Here is a 19,892-nt window from a genome sequence, read left to right as displayed (position 1 = left end):
ATGGATAAAATAATTAAAAGGCTATTGTGTCACATAGCCTAAGTGCAGTTAAGTACTACATTTTCAGTGGAATAGAATTATAAAATACTCCAGTAAAGTAGGCTATGCTACCTCATACAATAATTGAGAAGGGCAAATGTGCTTGATCCATTTTCACCACTGATGAATGATGCTCACGTTGCAGACATTTGCAAAAGGGGGATGAATTCTTCTCTTTTACCTTGATTAAACATTTAAAATAAACACATCTGTGTTTTTTTTAAAAGTCAAAATGCACGTCAGACTACTCGTGGCCATGGGGTAAGCATGCAGTAAGACGCTTTCACGTCCATTATAACTCCATTACAAGTGAAGATGCTTATTCTTTATCTTTAAGGCAAGCATTTCAAAGACACCTCCCCAGGTCACTACATGTATTGGAAACAACAAAAATAATGTCAAATTCTTTTTTCTTTTTTTATTTATTCTGATAGCAGTGTTTTTTGCTGTATCTACCTCGCTAAGCAATCGACATCTCCACGTGCCCGCTTGTTTTTCTACGTCACTTCCGGCGCAGCAGAGCGCGAACCAGCGAGCAAACGTCAGACCGCTGTTAGCTTCAGGTGCTTTGTTCGTCAACTATTTGCAACATTTGCCGTATTTAGATCGCACTATTGACCTTCTGCTGTCACGCAAACTAACGCGCACGTACGTTTAAACCGCTGTCAATATTATTGTCACGTCACCTATGTTGTCAAGTGCTACTGCCACTACGCTAGCACCGTTGGCTGTTACGGTTAGCAAGAGAGGCTACAGTACAAGTTGGCGAAGTTTTAAAAGTAGCGGTCTTAGTTGTACTGATAGTCGAGATTGTTTTAAAAGGGTCGAGTGCATGGTAACTCATGTTAGATGTTTTGCCTTTGTGTTGGAGTATGACTGATAATCCTCTGAACGTGTGATTGTCTCAAAGTTTGCATGAGTTTCAGCAAAGTTGATCATCATGTCGAATCAACTGACTGTAGAGCAGCAACGAAAGATTGAGGAAAACCGGCGGAGGGCCTTGGAGAGAAGAGCTCAAAGACTAGGACAGACCACCGGCAGCAACGCACAGGCGTCAGTCGGCTTCAGCAGCGCTTCAGTGCAGGTACAGCCCTCCACACGGAGCGGCGCCTCGGATCATGCTGCCCTGGCTCGTCCCAGACCCCCAGTAACACTCGGCTCAGCTCCCTTCAAAACAGACTCGATGAGCTTCAGTAACAAGCATCTGCAGCCATCGAGCACTTGCAACCAAATCAAACCGAGTATGAAAAGACAGGTGAGATGTGTGTTGCAATATTCAATAATTTATTGTTTTTAGGAAGAAAAACTTCTAGTAATTCATTGCGCTGTCTTTTTTTGTAGGTACAAGTCATTGACCCACTTCCTCAGGCAAGAAGTCAACATGTGAGCGGTCCTGTTTTGTCTATTGGTGGAAGCTCTGGTGCGAATCCAGCTCATCCCAGATCTAACGTCCCCTCCAATAACTCTGGTGGTGCCGTTAATTCATTCTACAAGCAAACTAGTAAACCTGCCCAAAGCTCTGTGGCACAGCTTCCTTCCAATTCATCAACTTTGAATGCTGTACCTGCTAAAAAGCCTGCCATCTCTATCAGAGGAAAGTGTGTACCTCACACAGAGGGACGCTTTAGGGTAGAAGTGGGCTACCACGCACCGTTGATTGCTGTTTTCAAATCCATCCCCTCAAAGAACTATGGTAAGTATCTGCTCGTGCAACCATGCTGTTTGGCAGCTTGCACCCTTCCTCATGTGCGGTAGGGAGTCGGCCACAAATACATTTTTAATCATTAATAGATGAGCAACATTTCTTGTTCAAATATCAATCACCTATTAGCCCCTTGAGTGTCAGTACATTTTTAGAAGTGGTATATTAATGTAAAGATACTTGGGCAAAATCATATATTCCACAACATTCAAGACAGACAGAACAACAGAAACTGTCAGCATTCAATTTCCCGAGCTGATCGTGTTTCATCACTCCTAAGTAAATACTCCTTTAATAAACACTGCACTTTATACACCACATCAGGCAATTAGGTCTGTATATCAATTGTCCATTGTGTTTAAAGTACTGACTTGTTGCATTGTGTATGGCAATACCTTAGTGGCCGACTGCGTCTTTGCACATAAACAGGACAACTTACAGCTGTAAAGATAATACAAAGTGCTATCATCTGGCCAAATACACACAGCTTTCATCCTATTTAGTATCAATTAAAATAATTAGGAATACCAAATTCCAAACTGTATGTACCATATATCTGGTTTTGTATGTTCATCTTAATGTCTCTGCTGTCTTTTTAGAATACATATGTTTTCTGTTCTGCTTTTAGACCCTGCCACAAAGATGTGGAACTTCAGTCTGGAGGACTATCAACCGCTAAGTATGAACATTAGGGAAATAGTAATGGGAACATGCTCTCTTTCTTCTGCAGAAGTAGCCTAAATCAAATGCATGCCAGAGAATTGGTCTTCTTTGGGCTGCGGCTTCATCCCCTTTGTCTTTACTCTGTGTTGCAGTGAAGCAAGTGGCTGCAATTGCCTCTGTGTCTCTGAGGCCTCTAGAGGGAATGAAAGCAGTGGACGTTGCAGAAGCCACCAGCCAAGCTTGTGATGGTGTGGCACTGGGGGCACTGCTGAAGCTGTGTAACGGCTGGCAGAAGCCTGGAGCCAGTCTGCGGGGCCAGTGCATCATGGTGTCGCCGACAAGGTTCGAGATTGAAATCGGTTACAACGTCGATGTCATTACAGCATTCAAGCAGATGCCAACGAAAAACTATGGTAACGGGGAAATTATGCTATTCATTTCATTTGTTCTGTCTTCATGACAATCTTGTATCATGTTGTATTTGCATTTCACAACTTTTGATACAGGACGTTGTGTTATTTTTTTATTGTTGTGTGGCAGACTTGAAAACAAGAAAATGGAGCTTTTCACTGTTGGATTACAAGAGACTTTGTGAGTAACAGCATTTGCTTTTAGCTGGTTTATCATTGTGGCTCTGTTTGTGTCTGGTACATTTGCCATCTTGTCTGACCGTGCTGTATTCCACACCCAGTGGATCTCCTCAGTGGGATGGCAGCAGTGGAGGTGGAGCCTCTGCCCAGGGCAATAGTCCAGACTTTCTCTGCCAGGTTTGACGGGACTGAAGCCAGGTCTTTAGACGTCCCTGAGGCAGACCTCTCCAGCATCGACCCTGTGCTCGCCTGCAGCCTCATGCCCTTCCAGAGGGACGGAGTCAAGTAGGTATCTATGGAAAGCCAATAGTGCTCTTTCTGCATGGTGTCGCCAATACCAGGAGACAGCTATTCATTGAGTTTTAATTTGCTTTAAGTTTTGTGCAAATAATGAGCTAGTTATTATAATATCTCTGTATTTCTGTGCCATTCTTCTGTAACCTTAAGTTTGCAGATTTGAAGGGTTGGAACATTAAGACTTATACTCTCTGTCCCGCTGTAGCTTTTATTTTTAGCATTTTTGTGTCCCTGTAGTTTTGCAGTTTCTAAACAAGGCCGCCTCCTCCTGGCTGATGACATGGGCCTGGGAAAGACTGTGCAGGCCATCTGTATTGCAGCCTACTACAGGAGTGAGTGGCCCTTGTTAGTGGTGGCTCCCAGCTCTGTACGATTCACCTGGGCTGAGGTAAAAAATACAATTCTGCAGAGTGCGTTTTAAAAGAAAAATGGCTCATTACTCAGTGAGTGTTAGAGTTTATCACTTTGTTTCCATTTAATGGTGCTAATATCGGTCTGCATTAACACGGCAGACAGGCTCTTAAGTATATTCTTCTTTCCTTTGATAAAAGCGCTGCCTGATACATAATAATGCTGGTTTTTGCTTGAAACTCATCTGCATTTCATCGTAATACCAAAGACTGCTTGTATTCTGTTCATCTTCAGTAGGGAAGCTAGCAGTATATATTTAATTTCTGTCTCTAATACAGTTTATTTGCTTTATTGAATCTTGTTGTTCCTACAAAAGCAATTCATCTGATATTGTGTGAACTTTACATTTATTTACACAAAGGATTTGACATGGCTTTTTGGCTTTCATTTGATTTTGTACAAAAGAAAGGTATACTGGTCTTAGACCACAAGGCCATTATGACACCCCCACATTTGACATCATTGAAATGTTAGCCTCTGCCTGTCCTCACTTTCCTTCTACAATTTCAGTACTTTTTTCATGGTATGTTTCCTTTTTCTCAGATTGGTGTCTGATTTTCTGCAACATCTATTCTCTGCTTAACTCTCAGCAGCATTACCAGGCTGTACTAGCAGCACATTTTTAGAGAAGCTTTACTTGGCCTTCTGTCTATTGACAAGACAAGACGGTCTGCTCTCCAAATAGATATCTTGGATAAAACACCGTCTCCAAATCAAGAGTTGGAATCTCCAAGAAGGATTTAGTCACATGACGTCAACCTATTGAAAAGGACAGCTACTCAGTCTAGGTTGGATCTTATCGGCACTGTTCTTCTTGTGCATTTGGCCAAATCTACTGCAAAACATGAGCGCTGTAACTTAGTGAGTTTAAGTCAGCTTGACAAGCGAATGGGCATCTAGTAAGAGAACTGTCAGAAACATTTGGGCCACAGGGGACATTTTTCTTTACTACATGATGGTTGTTTCTAAATGGGAACATGTTATAGCAGTTCAAATTAATTGTTACCAATTAGTAACATTCAAACCAGCTGTCAGTAACACAATTCTAATTGAATGTTTTTATAGTGCTCATTACTAACTTCAGATTTATTCCTGGTGGTGGGGAAAAGGTACAGCCTGAAACCCAGTGCTTTTCTGAGGAGTTCTGCTTCCCTCTGCTTCTCTGACATGAGTAATGATCTTTGCCTGTAGGCCTTCAGACGCTGGCTCCCATCCTTGAGTCCTGACAGCATCAACGTGATGGTGAAGGCCAAAGACGATCTACGGTCTGGTTTGGTCAACATCATCAGTTACGACCTGCTGAGCAGGATGGACAAGATGCAGCTAGGAAATCCCTTCAATGTTCTCATCATGGTTAGCTCTGTGATTCAACAGTGCAGCATTTATAAATGGATGTTTCCAGTTAAATTATGCTCATTAGTTATGGATTTTAAGTTCTTGCATTTTGTCCTTAAAAGCAACAACTGTATGTTATAAACCAATTATATGATTTTGTCGTTCTATGCAGGATGAGTGTCACTTCATGAAGAACATAAAGACTGCTCGTTGTAAAGCAGCCTTGCCTTTGCTAAAGGTGCTTATTATTCCTCTTTCTTGCATTTCACGTTTTATTTTGATTGCTTATGTAACGTTCACCAAAGAGATTATATTTGTACTTGTTTGTGACATTTACCATTCATTCGGGAGAATATCTCAAAAATATCCAAAGCAGCAGATTCAAGAATAACTAATTAAATCTGTTCAAAGAATGAGATTTACTTTGGTATTGAGGTGTAACTTTGCTGGTACAAACCTGGAAAAGGTCCCTTTACATACAATTTGAAGTTCCAGGTTTTGCAAGTTAAATGATCTGGACAATTCATGAAAACTCTTGTAAATAACTATTTCACCCACCAGATATAGTTTATTCTAAGCATACATCTCCGACAGGTTCCGATAGCATCCCTGCACTAAAGCATAGTTTTACCGCTCTCACCGTAATAGAAATAAATCACTGTTTTGCATATTACGTGTATATTTACCTGTAACACAGATCCACAAACCAGCTGAAGTCATAACATTTCAGCATTTGGCTCATGGATAGGTTTAATTTCTTGCCTTGTCAGCTAGTCTCCCTCGGCAGTATTCTAATCCGAGTTGTTTTTCCGTCCTCAGGCAGCAAAGAGAGTGATTCTTCTGTCTGGGACACCTGCCATGTCCAGACCCTGCGAGCTCTACACCCAGATTCTGGCTGTCCGACCTACACTTTTCCCTCGATTTCATGAGTTTGGGATGCGCTACTGCGGTGCCACACAGGTAGCTTAAGCCTCTTTTGTTAAAGTGTGATGCTTAATGCTGTTGAACTGTAGTTGGCTGTAATTGGTGAATATTTATTTATCTGCCTCGCATATACAGATTGATACATGAAATCTCGTGACCTGTGCGTTCACCCACTTCTAAGTACGTTTATGAGCAGTGCGCTGCCATAAAGCTCCTGAGTAGCAATTTGATTCTCGCTTAGGACAGGAGGAGCTGCAGTTCCTTGAATAGGAAGTCCAGCATGTGCATAGAGGTGGGACATTTTACAAGTCTTCTGGGAACAATAGGTGATGGAACAATAGAACAGTAGAGGTAAAATGAGTGCATTTTAAAGTCAGTGTATCTTGGTGAACATTGTATACATAAAACTGCTTTTTATGTGTTCATGGATTCCTTTCCTGTGATTTTTTTTTTTTCTTCTTTCTTTTTTTTTTTCTCCTCTTTGTTGCTCTACTCTTGCCAGTTAATCTCCTAATTAATTTGAGTGGGTTCAAGTAGCGAACAGGCTACACAATTAAAAGGCCAATTACATCCATAATTTCACCGTGATGACTCATTTTGAAGATTGTGAAGATTTCGTCTGCTCTGTAAATTTCCATATATTTTTTTCACTATGGAAGTCCCATATCTCGCTCTGGCTGGAGCGTCACCGTTTGATTCTTGTTATGGAAGTCTAAGCTTTTCAGTCTTCAGTCTTGAGCTAGACTTTCATTAAAACTAGTCTCTATTTTTGGTGAAAAAGAACCATGACATTGGACAAGGATCTGACTACCTGCTCTTGAGGTTTTTCTGTCAAATTTCCCTCCATAATTTTGTCTCCATTCTTTGTTCCCACCTCCTTAATTTCCACTCCTCTATATCCTTCTCTATCCCCATTCTCCAGTCGACCTGGGGGTGGGACTACTCCGGCTCATCTAACCTCGGGGAGTTGCGGCTGCTGCTTGACGAGTCTCTGATGTTGCGCCGCCTCAAGTCTGACGTTCTCTCCCAGCTTCCTGCTAAACAACGCAAGGTTGTCTCAGTGACAATCGATGGTGTCAACACCCGCATAAAAGCTGCTCTGTCTGCTGCTGCCAATCAGTTGGCCAATGTACAACGCAATGTAAGTTACAAATGTGTCCCGCAGTCCCAGGAAAAACCTGGAAAGTGACAGAATTTGTATTTTTTTTTTAAATAGAAGTAAAATGAGTCAATCTTTCTAAAAGTGGTCAAATTGAAAGAAATAACCTATTTGAAGAAATGGAATCACGAAAAATGCAGCCAGCTACATTACAGTGTTCATCAGAAAAGTGCATAGTTTCTGTTGCAAATATAACAGAAATTGGGAAATGTCCTGTACGTTTCTTAATAATCCATCACTGCCATATTTTAAAATCTTAATTGGCTAAAAAAAAGGTTTATTCTGACCTTTTGAATCATTTATTACCAAAACCTTTTGATTAAATGTATCCAAAGGACAGAATACAACAATATGTTCTACTTCTGTGCTTCTGTGATTAAAAAGGCATCCCAGTTTAAAATAACATTTCAATGCTTGTTTAGCACAAGAAAGTTACGTTGGTTCTGTCCTCGACACACAAAGGAGTCTCTTCAGGCCACAAACGCACACAAGTGCTTTTTAACTGACCTAGAATACTCCAGCAAGTCTTATTTTACACTCTGATGACAGTGACTGGCTTTGCATGATTGTTCATTTCACCACTGCTCCTCTGAGTAATGGCAGTCTTATCAAATCATCAATTAGAATCTACTGTCTGTGCTTATCTTGTGCTATTCCTTATCCCTTTCTCAGAAAATGCAAGAGAAGGAAGCCCTCCTGGTCTTTTATAACCACACAGCTGAAGCCAAGCTACAAGCCATTATGTAAGTACAAATACCCTCTAATGGTCGGAGATCAGTTCGTCAATTCAGATTAGATGTGATGAGCACTGAGATTAAAATGTAAAATGAATCTAAACCTTTTGTCACGCCATTGTAATTGCACTGGATTTGAGATAACTTGAAGAGTTATAATAAATACACATGAGATCTGAACATTTTGCTGCTTTCGTTGAAGCAATTGAGAGCTATGTTGTTTCTGCCTCTGCCAGGGAGTACATCACAGACCTGCTAGAGTGTGGGAGGGAGAAGTTTCTAGTGTTCGCCCATCATAAGTTGGTCCTGGATCATATCGCCACCGAACTGGTCAAAAAGGTGAATAGAATACAGACTGCATAAAAGCCTTCTATGCATAGAAGTGAGATGCATATGATTTTGACTCAAAAGAGTGTATCTTTACTTTTTTAACTAGACTCTTAAGTCTACACTCATCAATAGCTGCATGGAACAAGTGTAGGCAGCACATTTGAGCTTAGTACTACATATATAAGTGTATCGAGAAAGGGTTGTTGATTTGCATTGGTCAGCTACCTAAACCCATCCTGGCCTTTAATTTCTCCTACAGAATGTCTGTTACATCCGTATTGATGGGTCCACTCCTTCAGCTGAACGGCAGCAGTTGTGTGAGAAGTTCCAGTTCTTGACCAAGACCTGTGTGGCCGTACTGTCCATCACCGCCGCTAACATGGGTATCACCCTGCACGCTGCTGACCTGGTGGTCTTTGCTGAGCTTTTCTGGAACCCCGGGGTAAGAAAAGGAAAGTGATTACTGCAAAAACGTGTGTACTTACTGTGACTGCTTTATCTTGAACACATTTTATTTTGAAGTATTTTCCTTTTTGATGCCATTTTGGCTCTGGTCCAACCCATTCCTTTAGCTTATTTTAGCTCACCTTGACATTTATGTACCTTGACCACATATTTACTGTATGCCAACACCAAATGATAGACAGAGAATATTACGGAGTGGTTGGTGAAGAAAGTACAACATTTATCAACTAAAGAGCCAAATGTCTTTCTCAGCAGTAGGGGTAGACCTAAAGAGATGAACCTGATGTCTTTGTCCATATCATAAATGTATAAACGGAACTTGATAGAGTGTTGGAGGCACGGCCTCCTGATCATATATATATATATATATATATATATATATATATATATATATATATATATATATATATATATATATATATATATATATATATATATATATATATATATATATATATATACATTTTTATAAACAGCTATTTTGTCCTGGGAATTTGATTTGCCTTAAAAAAAAAAGATCTGCTGATTTACATAATGTAATCAGCATTCCCCCCTCCATCATCATGTGGGGGGAAAGGGTTTTTTGGGCCCAATGGCATCATCACGGACACGAAAGTTGCAATCCTATGGTTTGGACACTGTGGCAATTTAGTTTCAAGGCCCAGTGCTGTTCCTGGGGGTTTGATTCATATTGGGATCTAGTTGCACTTTGTTGACAGCCAGTTTTCATCCAGGCATTATGGGACTTCTCCACCACCAGTTTTTGCTGTCATGTTTGCAGTGACCATAGTACACTTGTATTGACATCGTTCCTCAAACGGACCACTCAACCAATGAATAGGCAAACGCAGAAAACATTTGTTGATACTAAGAAAACTCAAATGCTCTTTTTTGCAATGCTTTTCTTTCTGCAGATTCTCGTTCAGGCAGAGGATAGGGTGCACCGTATTGGACAAACCAGCAATGTGAACATTCACTACCTGGTTGCCAAGGGAACCGCTGATGATCACTTGTGGTATGTGTCAATCAGTGGGCAGTATGTCCCATTTACAATGATAGTCATTTTCTTCTCGGATTCATTAATCTTCCGCTACTGAAACGGTAGAGGATCAAGTTAATGTGGGTCCTTTGATATAGTGACAAGCAGTGAATTAAATTGTTTCTGCTCTTTTATTATAATGTATCTCTTTATTGATCCAGGCCAATGATCCAGGAAAAAATGAATATCCTGGAGCAAGTAGGCCTCTCTGAGTCCAACCTCTCAGACAAAGCTGTGAACGCCAGCTTCCGCTCTAAGGTGAACTTCTTCTGTAAATAAACAAATGTATTAGCCTGTTCAGTTTCTCAGTAGCATTCACACAGAGATTACCTTGCGAGGTAGATCAAGAATGGTTTCTGTAGATTCAGTGATGAACATAATTAATTAAATTTGTACAGGACCCTAACCAGAAGAGCATCATGGAGATGTTCCAGAGGTCTTTCACGGCAGACGACGACGACGACATGGACGAAGCCTTACTGGAGGCTGCCAACGACTGGGATTGACACGCCGCCTGAAAACAGTTCTGGTCAACAACACGGCGCGGCCGGACAAAGCCTCAGCAAAAAAGAAGACCAGAGATCATTTCAGCATATGACTCTGAGACTGTTCATGTTGACAAATGATATTGACATGAAACCGGGACTTGTTATTGGAACAGGTTTTACCTCATCATGACGGATGTGAACTTATTTTGTATGAGAAAAGTTAGCAAATGCATCAGTGAATTTAAATAGATGTAAAATAATAATCTAACAAACTTATACATATATATATATATATGTTGATGCTAAGAGTAAATAAATATGTCTGACTGAAGGTTGTTTTAGAATCCCTCTGAAATTGTAAATGTAACGTTCAAGTTTCGTAAAGCAGTTACTCTGGTTTTACCTTTAGTTCATTTCATAAACCCCAGTTATCTATCAGCAAGCTGTTAATAATGTCAAGAACTTTGTGGTATAGCTTTCATAAGTTAATATTCTCAACATTCACAATTTATCCTCAATTGCTAAGCAATCCTGCCATCATTAAGCTAATAGAAAAACCCCTAATCACGGCATGTAATAGTTCAAATGGTTACCGGTGTATTTTAGGCAATTCAAGATAGACTGATGGAGCCGTTTGGATTCAGCTAAAGGTTTCTCCGAAATTATCAGTTGCTCTGTGGGGACTGTGATCTTTGTCTTAGTCAGGAAGTAGCTGCTGTTGCGAGCCAAAATTGTTTATAAACTAGGACCATCAGCAGTATTTCTAAAAATAAAAAAAAAGAAGTACTTCCTTTAACTGGTTATTGATCCTCCATCTACATTGTACACACAAGTGTGTAAACGGCAGATATGTGTCTTGTTTATTTCATGATTCATGGAGTGATACACATTGTTCCCATAATCTTACAGAATTATCCCACAATACAAAAAGAACTTCAGTTTTGCTTCTCTGGATTGTCACTTCCTTCAGTCTTTTGGCCACAAGGTTTCAAATTAGGTGTATCACCTGTAAAGTAAAGAGGGAATTAGAGAAAATATTCTGAATGACGCCCACATATTAATATATCAACTACATAAGGAAAGATCCTGCAACCAATATAACAGCATTAGATGGTAATGTGTTTTTCACCAGCCACAGGACTCGGAAACATTTTGTCACTTCAACCTATTAATACTTCTACTTAATGAAATCATGAGAATATATTACACATTTGAATTGAAATGATCCTTAATATAGTTGGTCAAGATTTACTTCACACACTAGAAAGTGACTATAAAAGTGGTTTCATTTCCATTTCAGCTGATGTTAAGTGACATTATGAAGATCAATGGCCTAATTTTTCTCTGAATCAGATGAGATGCCTCTCCCTGCTCTCAGAGGCTATCTGAATTGTCAGACAAGAGAAGTATCTACTTGCTAGTTACTCTCACATCCCAGGACCTAATGTCGTAAATGCTGTGTCTTAATGCAAAAGATTGATCTGTTGGAATATGCAGCTCACACAAAGAAGGACCCAAATACAATTCTAGCATCAGAAAGATAAAATGACAAAATATATCAGTGATAACCTGAGACATGTTACCAAACTCAGGGGTAGAAATGGCGGATCAGGTTAGCAACAAATGTTCTACAATGAATATATCTATACAGTTAAACATCTATTATTTTGTAATGTCCTGAGATTAACAACACAGGGGAGTTTATGACTGGTTACCATTATTTACAGCTTCCAGAAGCCTTGTCTTATATGTGATATATTTACCGGTGGGTGATGACCAGCGCCTCACAAAACTGATGAGGATTGCCTGTGCCCAAACCGACTGGACTGCAATGTGTTGTAGAATACTAAGGGCTGCAAATGTGTATAAACTGGATGGTTGTCTATGAACCTTTGGGTAGGAACATGCCTTTCTTTGTCTGACATATCTAATCTAAAGATGCAAACCGCGAAGGCTCAATCCCTGGGATCCCTAACATGTCTTTTTGCCCACCTTCTCGATGGTTATCAGATATTTCTTCAGTTGGAGATCTGGACATTCTTGTGTGTTCCTTTGCAGAATTGTCGTGCTCTTTTTCTGCAAGAAATGGATCTTTATTTCAGTATTTTTCTTTTCAACCAGAGGAAATATAGCTCTAGGAAATTGTTTCTAGCAGGAATAAACATCAGAACAAAATTGTTATTTATTTGGAACCAGATGGTGTGCCAGATGGAAATGACTGTCTCACACATCTTATGATTACCTAAACTGGTTGTGTCAGTCTCTCCATCACCGGTGAGCTCTGCGCAGATGTCACCGAAGATAAAACGGATCTTTTCCTCTGCATGCTGCTCACTGGAGGAGCCGTGCACAGAGTTATGGAGGATGTCGGAGGCAAAGCGGGCTCTCAGGGAATTTGGGGATATCGCCTTAGCTTGATCAGGGTCTGAAGGGCCCATAGTGGCCCTCCACTCCGCCACTGCGTTTTCCTTAGTCAGTACGAGCATCATACAGGGGCCACTGAAACAAACAATGTCAGAGTGTTCATATACCACTTTTTAACTTAAACCTAAACATCTAGATGAATGCTGATATGCAATATTAAAGAGTGCTTTTAAAGAGTTTATTCAGCGCAACACAAGGAACACTTCATCTTTCAGTTTATAGGTTTTCACTGTAAGCGGACAAAAACTGTTATCTAAACACAGTAACTAAAGCTGTGAGGCAATTGTATAGTGCTGATAAAGTACATTATTTACTTCTGACGTGGAGGGGAATAGAAGTATAAAATGGACCTTGAATTTGTACATTGTAGTACTTGAGTAAATGTTCTTCGTTTCCTCCACACTGAGTATAGTCCGGTACCCTGTCACATCCCAGCTGGGTGTGGTTACTTACGACCACACCCAGCAGGTGAAACAAGCTCGAAATGTCAAACAAGAGCGGGCAGCAAAACACTCACTGGTGTTAAGTTACTCCTTGAATACATTGCTGGATATAAAGTGGTACCTTGGCTATAAAAAAAACTACATGAATAAATATAAAACATTCCACAATGGTGAGAATATAAAACTACAATTAAGGGTAAAACTGAGCTGATCTTGAGGGATAGTGACAGTAAAGGTAGCTGCACACATCTCTCTGTTCATTGTGTCTAAGCAGTTGTGTAACAACCGAGGGACTAATCGGAGCGGAAGATCACTCTAAAATCTAGATGTGCGGTGGAACAAAGGATGAAATTGAGATGGACTTCCTCGCCACTTGCCTGGGGCTGCCTTGATTTTAAGCAGCGAAGATTACCGTGAAAAGTACTGGTGAAACTTTGGGCAGCAACAGGAATTAGGGCACGTCTGCTGTTCTCACTTTGGCCTTTTCCTTTGGCTGTGTTCAGGTTAAGACTTACCGACACATGAATTCCACCAGTTGGCTGAAGAAAGGCTTCTCTCTGTGCTCTTTGTAGAACTCCTCAGCCATCTCCCTTGATAGCACCATCTCCTTCAGCTGCGTTACAGAGAAACCGCTGCCTCTGATCTCCTCCAAAATCTTCTCTGTTACAGTGAATAGAAAATACATTACGCAGATTATGTGATTATTTGTGCACATCTATACAAACACAAGTCAATTTGTATTGCTTCAAATGACTAGAAAGGACCTCCATGCTGATTTAAGGCATCCGGTTTGATCACTGCCAGCGTTTGCTGTTTAGGGAAGAAGAAGTTGATCTCTCGTTTTGCCTCTTCATGACTTTCACTGCCATGCAGCTGGTTGATGGGCTCGTTCTCCACAGCAAACTTGGCCCTGAGACTGAGTGGTAAGCGATACAGACGTCATCTTGACATGTATGAATAGACTGTAGTTACCATCTATATCTAATGGATGAAGTGGTTGCCCAAAGTCAATTTTTAGTTGCCCTATACAAACAGTTTCATTTATTTGGGGTTATCAAGTAAGAACAAATACCAATGTCATTTGTCATGTTTAATCTTTATTTAAGTAAATTAACCTGGAGTTCCACCCACGTCCTCGAACGCCACACAACTAAACTCCTGTTTCCAGCATAACTGCTCGCTATGCAAGTACTGCGTATGTGCAACTCGCCAGTGTCCTCTCCACAGGCCTGAGCTACTTCCATCCTCAGCTTCAGATAAAACCATGCATTTAATTAATTATTTTATACTTGCCTAATAAGGCAAGTGAGTTGAGATATTAACGAACCCAAAGTGGCATTTGACTTGGACCGTGCAAGCAGGCAATCCTTATTGTTGAGCTTTGTGTATTGTATTTTATTTTTCTTCACTCTGCCTTCTCTACTTCTGGTTAAACTCGAGATTTTCCACATTTTTACGATTGCCTTTCAAGTAAACCTAGAACACGAGGAATTACAGGCCAAGACAGACTAGACTTGAACTTTGTGTCTAAAATGTATCTTTTGAGAGCACTATTGTCAGAAAAGACAACTTTGAACGATGAATAAAATAAATTGATATTTAATATCCCACAAAACCTGACAAGGTTAAAAGAGATATAAAGACTTATTTTGAACAAGGTGTAAGTAGGATGAACGGTGGAATCTCCACAGGGACTTCTCTGGACTTATTTAATTGTGAAAAGAAATAGAGCCGCGTATCACTCACCATTCAGGACTCTCCTCCCTGGCTTTATTAACATCAGAAGGACCAAGGATGTTCTTCCAGTGATGGACAGCCCCCGTTCTGGCTAGAGCCAAAGCTAACACTGACCCACTGTAGATATTAACACACACATGCTAAATGCCCATCCACAGTGACACACTACTCTGTAGATTTGATTTGCACATGTGTAAGTTACCTGGTCATGCTGTGGAGCAATGCAGGGAAGTAGTCCTCCTCAACATGTTGGAAGTAAAACTGTCTGACCTGCTCTTCCGTCAACATCAGCTCTCTTTGGAGCGCCACAGTGAAGCCTGACTTGTGGATTTGAGCCAAGATCTCCTCTGCAAAACAAAAATACATATAAAATACATGGCTGATGTGTAACTGGCTAATAATATAGAAACAATTATTAGCCAGTTTATTAGGTACAGCTAGCTAATGCAGTCAAATACAACAGTCCTGCAATAAATCACACCTTAATGAAAGTTAGACTGTTCAGTTGATGTTTTAGTTTGGGTTTTAGCTGTAGTAATTGATTCAATTGCATTTTATATTCATATTCTAGTTTGAAAGGGTGATAGATTTTTCTGCATTGATCAATTACATAAAAAATCTGGAACTGCACCTTTGTCATGCAACACCGTTGCTGTGGGAATTAAAAAAGCAGTCATGTCAGTATGAACCACCTGTGTGTTTGTTTGCTTTTTTGCTTATTTTGTGTTTGTGTGTGTCTGCGCTCGCAGACGTGTGTACTTGTGCTTGTGTATTTGGCACAGCCCCCACCTCTGTTATCTCTGGCAACGTCAGGCCGGATAAGAGCCAGTGTCCTCTCCACAGGCTCTTCCTCCCCATCCTGCTCCGTCACTGGGGCCGTCCTGAAGTTTGGGAAAAAGAAGGCGAGCTCCCTGCTGGCCTGGTCCATGTCCTCACTACCGTGCACTGCGTTGAACAGTGTCTGTGTGCCGTATTGTGCCCGCAAGCTGCAGGAAGCCAGGGGGGAGACAGGAGAGGAGAGCAGATGGTTGCTCAGCTGGTGCTCAACCAGAGAGAAGCATAATTTTTGGGTGTGTCTAACAGAGCAGGCGAGAATGTGCTGTTCATTTGCTTTTTCCAGACTTAAGCCCAAGATTGTTTCACACTGTCACGATCAACAGTGCATCAAATGTCTGTGCTATAAAGAAATGTTCTTCTTTGCAGATACATAGTAGTGCGCTCTTCGTCATATTGTTCCTCACATTTATAATGCCATTGTTGATGTGTTCTAAACTTTTTGTCGTGAATGTAACATTTGTATAATTTCCTGTAACTAACCTTTCTGGTTTATCTTTCCTAGCTTCCTCGATGTCAGCTGGGCCAATGAACTCTCGCCATGCTGGCACAACATTAGCTGAGCTCTCGACCTGAGAGAGTACCAGAATATGGGATGGACCACTGGACATGAACTGCACCAAGTCTTCAAAGCCAGCCTAAAAGCACCATCGACACACACAGACAAAGACAAGCGCATACACATATACATTTACGAGGTGAGAAAGACAGAAATAAATCAGTATGAATATGATTCGAAAAGACAGATACAATGCTGTATATATACTATTATATGATTTCATCAACATTGTGGGTTTGATCACCTTTCCTCACATCTTTTGTATTTCTGAATCTCTGATCATTTAGTCTCATCACAAACAGCACGATAAGCAAAAACAAAAGCTGCTTACACAGCAGATCTATTTTGAGCCCTGTGCAGAATTGCAGATGGAAGAGTGATGTATTGCAAACTAATTGAACGATTTTTTGCACTGGTTGTGACTGCTCTCCAATTAAAAAGTTGACCACACAAACATACAATGAACCAAATAGTCGTCAAAATTGAATGTGGGAAATGTGTCTTATTGCTACTTTTCTATTCTACTCCCACATTACCTCTTCTGCTTTGTGCTGGTAAAAGTCTTGAGCCTCAAGCTCAGTCAGCGTTCGTTCCTCGTGGGCCAGGATCTCAAACCCAGCATCTTGAATCTAGTCAGAGGAGAAATGTCAGGAAAATGAACTAATGTGAGCAGGAAGGCTTGAGACAATCTCATCTGTGAGCAGTATTAGTCTCTGTACCTTCATAATGATCTCATTTGCTTTGCCGTGAGCAACAGCATCTGGTTTGATGATAGCAACTGTGTAGGATTTACTGGCAGGAACTACAGGAGAAAAGAATAGCTTGAGTCATGATCAGTAATGGAGATAAAATACTGAACGCAATCATGACGATGCTGGTAAACAACAATGATAATCACGTTAACAGCATTACCCGCAATGAACTAACCACTAATATGATTCAATAGTTTCCACAGTACCAATTATGCTTTCTTCATTTTCTGACTGCCGCAGTGTCTCCTCCTCGTCTTTCTTTTCATCATCCACCAGACCATCATCTTTAACCTGATAGAAACAACAAAAACGATTTCTACAAATTGATTGCCTTGTACGATGAACTTTTACGACAAAGAGAAGCAGTACATGCTCACATTGTGAACCAGAAACAGAGAATGGTTCTGGTTCATAGAGAATGGAAGAAAAAAATACATAAAGTTGCTCATTACTGTGGGTCGGGGCAGCTAATTCAAAATAAGTTCAAAATAAAATGTAAAAAAAGACTTCAACAATTAATTGATTGTCTAAATAGTTGCTGATTAATTGTGGTCTCATGACTAATTGATTAATTGACAAAAGGGCTTTTTTTTTAACAGAAACTCTTTTGACCTGTCAAAGTAGGAACAGCTTGATTGATGCTGTTATTAGTAACACCAGTTGCTGTAAGTCAAAATGTCTGCTGTGAGAAAGGTCTAGTGTTTCAGCTCTAGAAACTATGTGTGTGTATTGTACTGATCACCGTTTTGCGTTCACCACCTTGCTCCAGGACCAACTTCTCCTTGGACAGTTCCTCCACAATCATCCTCTGAAGGAAAGGAGCGTTGGCCCCTCGCAGCACAGCCACCAGTTCTCCTCCCTGCTCATTCAACAAAAAGACACTGTAATGTTTTTTTTTAACCGATCTTTAAGTATATTTCATTTATCATGCTGTAACATACAGAGATGCTTTAACAACACCAGGCCCATGTAGGTGCAAACTAAATCCAAAATCAAATATGTCTGCAACAACAGACAAATGGACTGAAAGCTCGGAAACGAGCATAATTCTAATACAACTAGATGAATAATACAAATGAAATAATGGGTAGCATATTGCATAGAGAACGGAGATCAGCACTCTATTCACAGCCTTATTTCCTGGCCTACATCATTACAGCTCTGAGCATTATAGTCAGGATAAAAGAGAAAAGAAATATAGACAGAAAAGATGTGAAATAACTTTGAAAATATTGAAAATAGAAATATACAACATAATATTATACATTGTGAACCATCATATAAGACAGTTATTCTATACAAAGGACACAAAGGAAATGCACAATATTCATGAGGCACGAACAGACACATCTCCTGAGCACAAATGCAAACACACACAGTACATAAACAAACACACTCACCCCATAGAAGAGGAAAGTGGGCTCACATTTCCCTCGATACCTCTCCAAAGCATCAACGCTGTCTGCCTCGGCCTAAACCGTCAGAACACACACACACGCACGCACGCACACGCACACACACACACACACACACACACACACACACACACACACACACACACACACACACACACACACAGACACAGACAGTACTAGTTCAGGGCTGCGACAAATTATGGTTTGAAATGAAATTGTTCACGTTTTAAATTCACTTGTGTCTTACTGTGGCAAAATGTAACAGGTCATCAGCGAGTTCGTTCTTTATTTTGCGTAAGAGACTAACCACAGCTCGACAGGGACCACACCACTGCTGGTACACATCTACAACTAGAGGAGGGACCGTGTGAGGATTGGTGCAAGAACTACATCTGCAGTTATCTCAATGAACACAGTGGGGCAGCAACATACAATAAATTACTCTCACAATGACAGAGCTCATTCACACTTTAATATTATTCTTTTTAAATAAATTACAATTGTAAAACAATATTGAACAGAAGTGCAGTGTTTCTGTTTTCTGTTGCCTTTAATTGAACCAGATTCAAGTATATTGATCAATTTCTCTGCATCTCAGTACTGCATTTTATTTCTTAAACTGCATTGCAACTTTTAACTTTTTTTTAATTTATTTTTTTTAGCTTTTTAACATTTTTTTATGTTTTGAAATGAATGTTCTTAATTGTGTTCAACTCTTGTTTTCTTCTGCATTATGTTTTAATATACACATGAACTTGCCTTGATGATTAGTATTCACTTTTAACAGTACATCACAGGTTTATGTTTTACTTTCTTACCCGTTAAACCTTTGGTTGCGAGCATCTCCTCCCACTGCTCCTGGTTTGTGACAGAGTTCTGCACAAGAACAGCTGCATTAATGTAAGAGCTTCATAAAGTTATTTCACATTAAAAAACACACATGTAAATACTACAGTCAACATTATAGTGTGTTTGTCCAACCTGCAGACTCGCCTCTTTCTTCTTGCCTGCCATTAAATTACTGAAATGGAAATATGTAAAGCGATATTTTAAAGGAAAGGGTCACTTCACAAAAAACGCACATATGGAGCGTTTCTGCTTGCGCCTGTTTGGGCACCTTGGTTGCTAAGCAACGCTGCTTTCCACCATCCGGGTCACTGCCCGGGATCTGACGTCAGATGCAGGCTTGTGTTGTCGCCAAATAATTAAACCCAAAACAGGTCCTACTTTATCATCGATGTGCAGTTAAAAAGAGGGTAATGCCACCATGTCAGTCAAAAATAACTCTTCTTCTACTCTCTCCTTTACTTCCTGGATGGTTCGCTGTGACTTTACGGCCGATTAGAAACCGGAAACAACGTCGCATGTGTTACCTATATTGCTGTTCGACTCATTTCTTTATTTTTTATTTATGTATTTAGCGGTAAATACACTACAGTGTTGAAGAAGACATAAGGCTGCTACTACATATCAGCATGCCGTTCTTTTAACGCCACTACGTTTATTTAACAGCTGTAGCTAATTACTTTTCATGTAGAAATGTTGCGTTCAA

At 40.2% G+C, this 19,892-nt stretch overlaps 2 protein-coding genes across 8 annotated transcripts; one reads left to right on the top strand and one right to left on the bottom strand.

Annotated features, from left to right (window-relative positions):
- The first annotated feature begins 286 nt into the window (after positions 1-286).
- smarcal1 (SWI/SNF related, matrix associated, actin dependent regulator of chromatin, subfamily a-like 1) lies at positions 287-11,076 on the top strand. Of its 5 annotated transcripts, none has more exons than XM_068572410.1 (19): positions 287-300; positions 950-1,294; positions 1,381-1,732; positions 2,370-2,420; positions 2,557-2,817; positions 2,945-2,995; positions 3,096-3,279; positions 3,529-3,679; positions 4,894-5,055; positions 5,210-5,275; positions 5,857-5,997; positions 6,203-6,253; positions 6,884-7,102; positions 7,793-7,863; positions 8,091-8,193; positions 8,444-8,626; positions 9,564-9,664; positions 9,850-9,946; positions 10,087-11,076. In XM_068572410.1, exons 2-19 carry the CDS (start codon positions 980-982, stop codon positions 10,192-10,194), a joined length of 2,667 nt encoding a protein of 888 aa, XP_068428511.1. In that variant the 5' UTR covers positions 287-300; positions 950-979; the 3' UTR covers positions 10,195-11,076. The 5 variants fall into 5 exon arrangements, with proteins under 5 accessions (XP_068428511.1, XP_068428509.1, XP_068428510.1 ...); XM_068572408.1 differs by lacking the exon at positions 287-300 and adding an exon at positions 541-602; XM_068572409.1 differs by lacking the exon at positions 287-300 and adding an exon at positions 557-687.
- An 11-nt stretch (positions 11,077-11,087) lies between these two features.
- nme9 (NME/NM23 family member 9) lies at positions 11,088-19,442 on the bottom strand. Of its 3 annotated transcripts, none has more exons than XM_068572403.1 (17): positions 19,322-19,442; positions 19,159-19,216; positions 18,588-18,691; positions 18,326-18,397; positions 17,668-17,784; positions 17,132-17,216; positions 16,893-16,975; positions 16,710-16,802; positions 16,098-16,252; positions 15,570-15,766; positions 14,983-15,127; positions 14,790-14,897; positions 13,808-13,959; positions 13,559-13,703; positions 12,419-12,675; positions 12,169-12,252; positions 11,088-11,182 (listed from the first exon to the last, which is right to left on the bottom strand). In XM_068572403.1, exons 1-17 carry the CDS (start codon positions 19,352-19,354, stop codon positions 11,112-11,114), a joined length of 1,959 nt encoding a protein of 652 aa, XP_068428504.1. In that variant the 5' UTR covers positions 19,355-19,442; the 3' UTR covers positions 11,088-11,111. The 3 variants fall into 3 exon arrangements, with proteins under 3 accessions (XP_068428504.1, XP_068428506.1, XP_068428507.1); XM_068572405.1 differs by having other exon boundaries at positions 13,808-13,953; XM_068572406.1 differs by having other exon boundaries at positions 19,159-19,230; positions 19,322-19,400.
- Between the last annotated feature and the right edge of the window lie 450 nt (positions 19,443-19,892).

This window comes from Clinocottus analis, unplaced genomic scaffold (assembly GCF_023055335.1).
Source record: "Clinocottus analis isolate CAN_PGR_092001 unplaced genomic scaffold, fCliAna1.0.p SCAF_12, whole genome shotgun sequence".
NCBI classification, from domain to species: Eukaryota; Metazoa; Chordata; class Actinopteri; order Perciformes; family Cottidae; genus Clinocottus; species Clinocottus analis.
This window is presented reverse-complemented; position numbering and strand designations above follow the sequence as displayed.

Coding starts and splice junctions, on each gene's coding strand:
- smarcal1 (XM_068572410.1), top strand. CDS start 980: ATGTCGAATCAACTGACTGTAGAGCAGCAACGAAAGATTGAGGAAAAC. Junction 1,295..1,380: donor AACCGAGTATGAAAAGACAG/GTGAGATGTGTG, acceptor CTTTTTTTGTAG/GTACAAGTCATTGACCCACT. Junction 2,421..2,556: donor GGAGGACTATCAACCGCTAA/GTATGAACATTA, acceptor TCTGTGTTGCAG/TGAAGCAAGTGGCTGCAATT.
- nme9 (XM_068572403.1), bottom strand. CDS start 19,354: ATGGCAGGCAAGAAGAAAGAGGCGAGTCTGCAG. Junction 15,767..16,097: donor AGGAAAGATAAACCAGAAAG/GTTAGTTACAGG, acceptor GGCTTCCTGCAG/CTTGCGGGCACAATACGGCA. Junction 12,253..12,418: donor GACTGACACAACCAGTTTAG/GTAATCATAAGA, acceptor CATTTCTTGCAG/AAAAAGAGCACGACAATTCT.